The sequence below is a fragment of the Cebus imitator genome, unplaced genomic scaffold, assembly GCF_001604975.1.
Source record: "Cebus imitator isolate Cc_AM_T3 unplaced genomic scaffold, Cebus_imitator-1.0 Scaffold471, whole genome shotgun sequence".
Classification (NCBI taxonomy): Eukaryota; Metazoa; Chordata; class Mammalia; order Primates; family Cebidae; genus Cebus; species Cebus imitator.
The window spans coordinates 1,426,306-1,438,288 of NW_016107786.1; the positions used below are offsets into that span (position 1 = coordinate 1,426,306).

Sequence of the window (11,983 nt, forward strand, 5' to 3'; positions counted from 1 at the left end):
GCATTGACTTTTGTATCCTCATACCTCACTAAAGTCATTTATCACATCTAGGAGTCTTTAAAGTTTTCTAGGTAGAGTCATATCATCAGCAAAGAGAGCCAATTGGACTTCCTCTTTTCTTATTTGGATGCTTTTTACTTCTTTCTCTAAATGATTGCTCTGGGTAGAACTTCCAGTGCTATGTTCAGTAGAAGTGGTGAAAGTGGGCATCCTTGTCTTTTCCAGTTCTCAAAGGGAATGGTTCTAGCTTTTGCCCATTCAGTATGATGTGGGTTTGTCATAGATGGCTCTTCCTATTTTGAAGTATGTTCCTTCAATGTCTAGTTTGTTGAGGATTTTTATTATGAAAAGATGTTAGATTTTATCAAATGCTTTTTCTGCATCTATTGAGATAATCATATGGTTTTTGCTTTTAATTCTATTTATGTGACAAATCATATTTGTGTATATTGAACCAACATTTCATTCCAGGAACAAAGCCTATTTTATTATGGTGAATTAACTTTTTGATGTGCTGCTAGATTCAGTTTGCTAGTATTTTACTGAGGATTTTTGTGTCTATATTCATCAAAGATATTGGCCTGTAGTTTTCAGTTTTCATTGTGTCTTTGCCAGATTTTGGCATCAGGATGATACTTGTCACATAGAAGAGTTAGGCAGCAAAACTTCCTCAATTTTTTGGAATAGTTTCAGTAGAATTAGTACCAGCTCTTCTTTACATGTCTGGTAGAATTCAGCTGTGAATCTATCTGGTCTGAGGCTCTTTTTTTGTTGGTAGGTTTTTAAATCATTGATTCAATATCAGAAGTCATTATTGGTCTGTTCAGGGCTTCAATTTATTCCTGATTCAGTCTTGGGAGGTTGTGTGTTTCTAGGAATTTATCTGTTTTCCCTAGATTTTCTAGCCTGTGTGCATAGAGGTGTCCATAGTAGTCTCTTAGGATCCTTTGTATTTCTGTGGGATTGGTTGCAACGTCACTTTTGTCATTTCTGATTGTGCTCATTTGGATCATTTCTCTTACTCTGTTAATCTAGCTAGAGGTCTTTCCATCTTGTTTATCCTTTTTAAAAAACTGACTTTTCATTTTGTTGATCCTTCGTATGATTTTTAGGTCTCAATTTCATTTAGGTCTGCCCTGATTTTAGTTATCTTTTTTTTTTCTAGTTTTGATATTAGTTTGTTCCTGTTTTTCTAGTTCCTTTTGGTGTAGTGTTAGATTATTAATTTGATATCTTTCTAGGTTCTTGATGTAGGCATTTAGCACTATAAACATTTCTCTTAACATTGCTCTTGCCACATCCCAGATATGTTGGTATGCTGTGTCTCTGTTTTCATTTGTTTCAAATAATTTTTTGATATCTTCCTTAATTTCATTGCTTACCCAAAAGTCATTCAGGAATAAGTTGTTTAGTTTCCTGGTTATTGCATGGTTTTGGGAGTTCCTCTTGCTATTGATTTCTATTTTTATTCTACTGTGGTCTGAGAATATGCATGGTATGATTTTAATGTTTTGAATTTATTGAGACTTGCTTTATGACTGAGCATGTTGCCAATCTTAGAGTATGTTCTGTGTTCAGATGAGAACAATGTACATTTCATAGTTGTTGAGTGGAATATTCTATAGATGTCTCTTGGGTTCAATTGGTCAACTGTGAAGTTTAAGTCCAGAATTTCCAGAATTTCTTTGTTAGTTTTCTGCCCCAATGGTCTGTATAACACTGTCAGGGGGGTGATGAAGTCCCCCACTATTATTTTCTGGCTAAGTTTTTTCCTAGGTCTAAAAGTGCTATGTTTATGAATCTGGGCACTCCAATGCTGGGTGTACATATATTTAGAATAGTTAAGTCTTTTTGCTAAATTGCACCCTTTATCAACATGTAATCACCCTCTTTGTCCTTTTTTACTGTTGTTGGTTTAAAGTCTGTTTTATCTGATACACGAATAGCAACCCCTGCTCTTTTTTGTGGTTTATTTGCATGATAGATTTTTCTGCATCCTTTTACTTTGAGCTCATGGGTGTCATTACACGTGAGATGAGTCTCTTGAAGACAAAAGAAGATTGAGTCTTTTGATCCAATTTGCCACTCTCTGTCTGTTAGGTGAAGCGTTCCTGTCATGCTGTTGTTAGCTGGTTGCTTTGTAGTCTCAACTGTATAGTTGCTTTATTGGGTCTGTGACCTATATACTTACATGTGTTTTGAGGAACCCAGCACATTTAAATAATTAAACCAAAGTAGTAAGAAAGGTGTTGCTTAAACTTGTTTTAAAGATTATTGTAATATATTTAGCACTAATAATTTTTAAATACGCAAAATTCCCCTCATTATATTCTTGTTTTTACTATCCATAGAGATTACTGGCTGGTTACCTAGCAATGACAAACTTTGGAAAGAGTGATACCAACCAGTTGATAATTCCACATCTTACTGCTTAATGGAAAACTCAGGTAATCTCTATTTTAAATATCTTTCAATGAGATCAATACTACACCTGCAATTCAAGGTATCTGAGGTCATTGTAAACTGCTTTTCCATGAAAATATAGCTACATTAAAAAATAAATTTCAATTAGCTTAAGTTTTTTATTTACATGGTTTAAAAATAAAAATAGAAGGATGACATAAAAATAAATAAAGTTGAGAATTTAGATTTAGTTTTTAAGGGCTCTCTTTCCTACCTGTTTCACCATTTCATCAGTAACATCGATGTTTGGTTTCTGTCCAAAGGGAACTGTCAAAGAGTACAGATTTGTCCAAAATCTACCCCACATATCACCTATTTTTAAGAAAGAATCTGTTAGTATATGACAGAAACAACAGAAATATAGACATAATTTATTAAATTTATAGACTATCATTGATACTGTAAATTAGAAAGAGATTTCTATACTCCACTATCCATGGTACAAAATATCACAAATTAAGCTGTTAGTAATTCCTAGTGTTGGCTTCAAAAGAGATCATATAAAATCATCATTCAGGAACTTTACTCACTGGTAACCAAATTCCACTTTTATACCTGTACTAGTGTACTTAACTTGGTGACTTTGTAAACATCAAACAAATGTTAAGTTGTACTCCAAGACCAGGGACCCTAAAAAAGAAGATGTATCTAGAAAAAGTCAACCTAATAGCAGGACCAGAATCCTGGTCCCAAAGAAATAGGGCAACAGACTTCATGAAGAGTACTCCTGTAATCTCAGCACTTTGCTGAGCTGAGGCAGGCAGACCACTTGAGATCAGGAGTTCAAGACCAGCCTGGCCAACAAGGTGAAGCCCCATCTCTACTAAAAATACAAAAAATATCCAGGCATAGTGGCTTGTGCCTGTAATCCTAGCTACTCAGGAGGCTGAGGCAGGAGAATAGCTTGAACCCAAGAGGCAGAGGTTGCAGTGAACTGAGATCAGCCACTGCACTCCAGCCTGGGCGACAGAGTGAGACTCCATTTGAAAAAAAAAAAAAAGTGTTCCATAAATTTATATTTTAAAAGATAAAATCCAATAGTGATACATGTGAAGTCCTATGCTTAAATTTGAAAGAAAAACTTGGCCAGGCGAGGTGGCTCATGCCTGTGATCCCAGCACTTTGGGAGGCCAAGGTGGGTGGATCACAAAGTCAAGAGATTGAGACTATCCTGGCCAACATGGTGAAACCCCATCTCTACTAAAAATACAAAAATTAGCCAGGGGCGTTGGCACGCGCCTGTGGTTCCAGCTACTTGGGAGGCTGAGGCGGAAGAATCGCTTGAACCCGGGAGACAGAGGTTGCAGTGAGCCGAGATTGCGCCACTGCACTCCAGCCTGGCGACAGAGCAAGACTCCGTCTCAAAAAAAAAAAGAAAAGAAAAACCTATCCATCTTAAAAACATATGTGTGACACCAGGCTAAAGCATAGTCCACATGTAAAAGACCAAAAGTGATGCAACAAACAGTATGACATGGCTTCTGAAGCATAAATGTGACCTTGAGCTAAATCAATAGAAGTACAGTGTCTAGAACAAAGGCAGTCATGATACCATGTCTTTCTTTATGTTGGCCAAACCTCATCTGGAGTAACTGTTCGTCTCTGAGCATGATAAATTGAGGAGGGACATTGACAAAGTATAGCTCATCCAAAAGAGAGCAATTAGAAAAGTAAGGTTTTAAGGAATGGTTGATAATGTATAAGATATTTAACTTGACAAAAGAAAACAGTGTAAACATGATAATAGCAATAATAGTCACTAAAATGTATTGTGCCAGGTACTATGCTGTATTTTATATGATGGTTCTTGATGAATATCTGGAAAGTCATCTTGTAGAATAGGAATTGACATTCTGGGTAACCTCATAGCATGGAAATAGGACTAATGAATGGAAGGCATCAGAAGGGTGTTGCTTAAGTTCCACATAAGGTAGAACTGTGTTACATTGGTGCCATGTAGCGATAAATTAGTCTACGTTGGAATGAAGAAATTATCCCATCACACCAGAAAGGGTTAAGCAGAAACTGAATTACTAAATAATGTTTGCCATTGACATTGTAGAAAGGATTTCCACATTACTTTAGAGTTAAGTCTCCATAGGTCCTTTCTTCGCATTCTCTCCTGACAGACAAGGTTTGGCTGTGGAGGAGATTAGCTTCCAGCAACTTAGCTTGACTACAGTAGAAATACTATGTATGCATAGCATGAAATTTTCAAATATTTATATTTTATTTGGCCTCAGCTGCTGTGGTGGGAGAGGGGAAGATGGCCACTTTCTTTCATTCTTCGCTCATATGATTCCAAGCCAAGTATTTTTCAGCAAGAGTAATTGGCAATTTCCCCAAATTATAATGAACTTAGAATGAACTTAGGAAGCTTTTACCCAAGATATACCTTTCTGTTACCCCTGACCACACCCAGCCAATCAAGCTTTTTTGCTCTGACAATATGATACTAAAATCTCAAATTCCACCTTAAGAGCTTAGCCAACCAACTTAAATACTAAAAATTATTTTCCCCATTTCCAGTCTCATTTGAGCCTAGAACTCTTTCTCTAGTTATCTTAAGTAACCCCTTTATCCTTTGAATTGCAGCCAAAATAATAACTCTTTATATACGGAAAAGTAATACAGTAGAGAATTATTTAAAATAAACTTTTGGTTGAAGAAAATGCTTTCAAAATGTGATTTCTATCATGTTACTAACCACTTACAGATTTTTTCAAAAGTTTTATGTTAAGCCTCACTCAAAGAAGGCAATCTTATTGTTAGAAATAGCAAAGCGCCAAGTGCACAAAGAATTCATGGGGCTTCTTTCTTACCAAGCAAATGAGCAGGGAGGCATCCAGTTGGACTAATATAGGAAGGGTAGACATTCATCAACTTTGCCCTCACATAGGCATGAAGATGTTCATATAATGGTTTAATCTGAAAAGCATAGGAAGAAAGTTTAAGACTAAGAGTAGGCAATTCTAATTTCCAATCTGCAACACTTTATTTAAAATAATAGGAGATTATTTTAAAAAGTAGAATTTCCCCAGATTAAAATTTTTTCTCTCAAATTTCTGGAGAATTTAAAAGCATTCCTTCTTCCTAGATATTGATGATAACTAGCTTCACTGCATAAATCAATAAACATACATGAAGAACACAGGTCCCAAAATAAAAGCAGATGCAAAACGTATATATTCATTTTTAAGATTGTTTTTACTTTTTTGTTTTTATTCTTCCTTTGTTTTTAATTTACATACTATAAAATTCACTCATTTTCAAGTGTGTAGTTTCATGAGTTTCCATAAATTAAAACTACTGTGAAACCATCACCACTATCTAGTTTTTCAACACTTCTATAACCACAAAAATTTCCTTGTGCCCATTTGTAATCAATTCCACTCCTACCTCCAGCCACTCTGAGCATATCAGAGTCTGTTTATCCATTCACTAGTTGAAGGACAGCTGGGTTTCCAGTTTGGGGCTGTTACGAATATTGCTGCTATGAACATTTGTGTATATCTTTCTATGGATAAGAATATATGTTTTCGTTTATTTCATATAGAAACTTAAGAGGCATATGGTAAGTGTGTGTTTAACTTTTTAAGAAATTGCCAAACTGTTTTCCGAGGTGACTGCCCCATTTTACATTTCTTCCAGCAGTGTAAGAGGGCTCCAGCATCTCCACATTCTCCCCAATACTTGGTATTGTCCGTCTTTATAATCATAGCTATTCTGGTGGGTGTGGAGTGGATTTTCATCATGACTTTAATTTGCATTTCCCTAATAACTTTTTATTTGCTCATTTGCCATTTGTGTAATTTCTTTGATGATGTACTTATTCAAGTCTTCTGCTCATTTCATTTTTGGGGAATTGTTTGTCTTACTTCCATTTTTGATACCTCTGCCAAACTATGGCTGTGACAGAATAACTCACATCGGAAGTTTGAAGGTGTAGGTAAAGGGGAGGCATGGGGCCAAAATGAAGGGAAAACATCCATGGGACATTTCTGTTCATAAAACTCTCTCTTCCCTGTGAAGACTACCTTACTCAAGATAATAGTATCAATTTTTCTGAGGAAGAAAGCAAAGTCTATAGCTCTGCTAACACAGGAAGACAGTGCCAGCCCCAGGTAGCTCAATAAGATCATTACTACTTATAATTTAGAAGGCCATTTCTTCTTATAATATTTCATTGTCATGGTCTTTCTATTGTTAATTAATGGTCAGTGACTGAAAGGAGGAGGAAAGCAGACCATTTTGAACATCTGTAGGGGGTGTTCCATTATTCTCTAAAATCTTTTCAAACTCTAATATTCCATTACTTTATGAGGCCTGGGAATGGCTGACCAATGTGTGAAGAACAAGCCAGAATGCCTGTAGTCACTGTCCCTTTTTCCAATACACTTCCCCTCAACTGTTTGTGTGTACAGTTCCTTGGTTACCTCTTCAAAGGTACGTTCCACATCTTCAATCAACTGGTTGCGGTAGTAGTCATAGCCATCTACCCCGTTTACTTCATAGTCTCCTCTCCAATAATCCCCATAGTCTTCATAATCTGTATTTTTTTTAAGAGAAAGGGAAGAACATAAGGGAAAGAAAGAGAGAAAGCACAATATACATAGATTAGCCTTGCTGGGAGGTTAAAAGTAATGTAACGACATCTCATTTTTACTGTGACAAATATCAACTCAAAGGGATGCAAACAAATAATAACATCTCTGTTTAAGCACTTGCTCTGCACCAAGAGTTTAAATGTGTTATTTTATTTAATAAGCATAAGAACTATATAAAATTGTAATTAGTATAACTTCCACTGTGCAGAGTAACAGCCTGTTTATTTTTAAATAAATTTTATTGTGTATATTTAAGGTGTACAACATGATGTTATGAGATACATATATAATAAAATGATTACTGTAGTAAAACAAATTAACATATCCATCATTTCATATAGTTAAGCATTATCTTCCCATGGAAGTGCAGCTAAAATCTACTCATTTTGCAAAAATCCTGAATACAAAGCACTATTATTAACTATAGTCCTTATGTTGTACATTAGATTTTTAGACTTGTTCATCCTACATATCTGCTACTTCGTATCCTTTAACCCACTTCCTATATCCCACCCCCCTGCACCTCACCCCTGGTAATCACTGTTGCTCTTTCTCTGTATATTTTATTATTTTTTTTTAGAATCCACTTTTGAGTGAGATGATGCCACATTTTCCTTTTTATGTCTGGCTTATTTCACTGACTATAATGTCCTCTAGGTCTATCCATGCTGAGGCAAATGACAGCATCTCCTCTTTTTAAGACTGAATAATATTCCATTGCATACACATACCACAGTTTCTTTATCCATTCATCACTTGACAAACACTTGGGTTGTTTCCCTATCTTGGCTATTGTGAATAATGCTGCAATGAACATGGCAGTGTAGATATCCTTATGAAGTGGTAATTTCATCTAATTTAGGTATATACCCAGAAGAGGGATTGCTGGGTCATATGGTAATTCCATTTTTAATTTATTTAGGAACACTATACTATTTTTCCATAATGGCTTCACCAGTTTATATTTCCACCAACAACCTGTGCTTAGAGTCGTTAAATCATTTGTCCAAGATCACACAGCTGGTAAGCGAAAGAAGCACACTCCTAGTCTCTTAACAGAGGATGTCTACTGTCTTGATACATCAGTTTATATCTTTAGCTTTAAAATATATAACTGGATCTCTAAGTTTTTAAATTATCCTTTTGTTCAGGGTCTTGTAATTTTTAGATCAGACCCAGCTCATCTTAGACTTTGCCACAGGGGAGCTGTGTTTGCAAATTACACGTATCAATAGCATGATTCTATGTGCTTCCTTTAGTATCTCACCATCAGGAAACACAAGCTTATGTTAGAATATTAGCTAATAAAGTTTGTAAACATAATTTAATAATTTTTATTTTTGCATTCACATTGGCAATTGATGATTGGGAAGATGAGAAGAGAAATAAATATTTGGATGAAAGGACATCCAGGATATTATTTTTAAAATGGTGATAAGCAATTGTCTCCAGCTTGCCTAAGTCTTAAGAATATTGAATTTAAGTGGCAGTGGAAGAAATTTTAAAACAACAAATGGGGAATAAAGTCTTCCTTATTCAACCTCAGCAGGCAGTGAATCATCAAAACACAATGTCAATCATGATACCATGACTTCAGCTCATTATTCTGGGAGGAGAATAAGTTAAGAGACATGGAAATTCCTTCCTATGTTAAGATTTTTATGACCACATAATTTGAGATATATACTGCAGAAAGTAATACGTTTTCAGCCTAATCTGACTTTTTGTCTTTCTGGGGCATCACCCTAAGGTAGACACACAAATGACCTTTGAAAGTGAACTGTGGGGGCTTTAGACAAAAGACAGTGACTCTGTCTCTCATCATGAGAAATGGGATCCCCTCTTAATCCCCAGACTCCCTCAGGAGCCTTTATGGGCCTGAGATTTTCCTGGATTACTTATAATTCATAATTCCTGGATAATTTATTTTAGGCCTTATAGTTGAGTCTCATTCTTGAGCTTCTTGAATAGTAGAATGCCAGTGCACCTTTTTTTTTTCCTCAGTAATTTCTTTTCAAAACAGGTAATCTGAATTGTTCAGGAGATGATTGTTAATTGAGGGGTATCCCTGATATCAAAGGGCAGGCTTGGAAATGCAGGAGAAATAGCCCCGCGGCCACACAGAGAGCTTCAGGACCTCTACAGATCAGCAAACTTACGATTTGCTCTTGCCATTTCATTTTTCAAGACCACATACTCTTCATATAATGGCCTCAGCTGCTTGCCGACCTCAGATCTCCAGCCTTCCCACGCCCAGAGCCTCTCATTGTAGTCTGTACTCTTTGCCATTATTTCATTCAAACCTGTTATCCCAAAGCACCCAAAGAGAAGAAAAGATGCATTTGTAAAACTTTTATTTGTAAACAACTACACTAACTTTAAAGAATTAAAAGTAAGGTTGGCAGACATTAGGTCATAAAGTGATTAAATAAAATCTCATGATTTATTCATTTCCTTGCCCTTATAGTTCCAAAATATGTCTGCAAAGGAAATAAACCACTGAAATAACTATTATTAACTTGATTAAATTAAGTAAATGTGATAAAAATTTACAAGGAAGTTTTACTAAAAGTTAAAAGAGCATCTATGTGTTGAAACACATATTTGCAATCATTTTTAAAACTTGGGAGAAGAGTGAATTTCATAATCACTACTCAAAATTAGTAGCCCACCTGGTTCAAGTAATAAGCATTCTTGTGGATAATTTGGGTTACAAACTTTTCCAGTACTGTAGATGGTGCTCATTGTATTTATAATTGTGTTCAACTGCAAATTAAAGATAATAAACAATGTTAACAATGGAAATTTTGCTGAAGGGAATGCTAATATAAAGATATCCTTTGGCCACATGATTTTTTGATTCCTCAAAATACAGCAATTTACTTCTTTGCCATGTATCTTTCTGTATGTAGAGAAGGAATAGCCTAGTTAAGTTTCCCCACTGTCAACTAGCACAAAGTGCTATAAGCACATAATAAATATCTGTGGAGTAATTGAAATAACCAGATCTACCAAAACCCAAAGAATTTTTCTTATCTACACATACGCAGAGAAGTGCATTTTCTTCATTCAGCATTTATTGAAACTGTAATATGTCCTACACTTTGACAATTTGGAAATGAACAAGTCAAAGACCACAAGGTCATAGGACAATGAGGCAGCCATGAAATCAATAACATTAATATGTAACAGAATGACAAGTGCTATAACTGTCACCAAAAAGTGATGCAATAGTATAGAAGCAGGGAGAAATTAATAACTAATAACCTGGAGATTCAATAATGGGTCCAAAGAGGAGGAAACATAGAGCTGTGTCTTGGAGAAGAAGTAGGCATCGGTCATGTAGAGAAGGGAGGTAGAAAGCAGAGCCTAAAAAATGAAAGGAGGTTGGAAAAGACAAAGCATTCCCAGGGAACGGTGAGATGTTGAATGAAACTGGAGCAATGGTGCTCATTAGGGAAAATAAAAGACATGAGAATGGAGAGATAAGCAGGGGCCAGATCATGAGGGACCATCTATGCCATACTAAAGTGTTTAAACTTTACCCTGTAGGTAAAGTGAAGGTGACAGAGTGAAGCAGTGCTACTCCAGGTGTAATCTGTGGAACACTGCACATGAGCAAATAGTTTGCTTCCATTCTGTGATAAGTACAGGAATTAAGAGAATAAATGTTTATAAACTTTTGAAAACAATTTGCCATTTCCATGACATCTAAGCATGTAATTGATGAACTTAACCAAGTATTCATCTGCAATGGATTGGAAATAAAGGAGGGAGAAAGGAAAGAAGGGAGGGAAAGAGAAGGAGGGATGGAGGAAGAAAAAGGAAGATAGGAAGGAAGGAAGGAAGGGAGGAAGGAAGGGAGGGAGGGAGGGAGGGAGAGAGGGAGGAAGAAAGGAAGGAAATGGTTCTCTCCATCAGATTGATTTAAGAAGCACTTGATTGAAGGATCTGTTTCTCCTATTTCCCTTGGGCTCGGCCTTGAGAGTCATCCTAAAACATAAAATAGATCCTATGCTTAAAACTTCCACAAGATTCCGTTGTCCAAAAGAATAAACCTAAATCCCTTACCATGGCACAAAATCCCTCATGGTCTCTCTCTACCTCTTCTTCAATCTCCACTGCTTCCACTCCATTGAATCTAAGCACCCTTGAGTCCCTTCTCTTACCAAACACTTTAAGCTCTTACATGCATTTCAGTGGTTTTCAGTCCTGGCTGTACATTAGAATTATCTGGAGATTTTTAAAAAATAGAATTTTCAGGTTCTATCTAAGCTAGACCAGGCTGTTTATATGTGAATGGGCAAGATTTCTCATAGTGTCCTTGTGGGAGGAAAAAAATGGAGAAACATAGAATGGATAAGGTACAGTAGATTGATAATTAGTTGAACAATTGGACCTAAAGAATGCAGAAAAATAAATGTTAACTTGTAGAAAGATACATTTCACATGGCTTTATCTTTGCCCTTTTGATGCACTTTTATATATATACATATATATATATATATATATATATATATATTATTGCGTTTTAGGTTTTGGGGTACATGTGAAGAACATGCAAGATAGTTGCATAGGTACATACATGGCAATGTGGTTTTCTGCATTCCTCCCCATCACCTATATCTGACATTTCTTCCCATTTTATCCCTCCCCTACTCCCTAGCCTCCGCTGTCCCTCCCCTAGTTGCCCCCAACGGACCTCAGTGTGTGATGCTCCCCTCCCTGTGTCCATGTGTTCTCACTGTTCAACACCTGCCTATGAGTGAGAACATACGGTGTTTGATTTTCTGTTCTTGTGTCAGTTTGCTGAGAATGATGGCTTCCACATTCATCCACGTCCTTACAAAGGACACGAACTCATCGTTTTTTATGGCTGCATAGTATTCCATGGTGTATATGTGCCACATTTT

At 36.2% G+C, this 11,983-nt stretch overlaps 1 protein-coding gene across 2 annotated transcripts in view; it reads right to left on the reverse strand.

The window, feature by feature from the left end:
- The window catches only part of ACE2 (angiotensin I converting enzyme 2), a 47,202-nt gene that overhangs the window by 26,693 nt on the left and 8,526 nt on the right, over window positions 1-11,983 (reverse strand). For both annotated transcript variants that reach the window (XM_017512377.2, XM_017512376.2), the window contains exons 3-7: window positions 9,743-9,836; window positions 9,230-9,373; window positions 6,900-7,012; window positions 5,286-5,391; window positions 2,678-2,775 (exon numbers count right to left, since the gene is read on the reverse strand). In XM_017512377.2, the coding sequence (XP_017367866.1) occupies window positions 2,678-2,775; window positions 5,286-5,391; window positions 6,900-7,012; window positions 9,230-9,373; window positions 9,743-9,836 (555 nt within the window). The remainder of the gene's footprint in view (window positions 1-2,677; window positions 2,776-5,285; window positions 5,392-6,899; window positions 7,013-9,229; window positions 9,374-9,742; window positions 9,837-11,983) is intronic.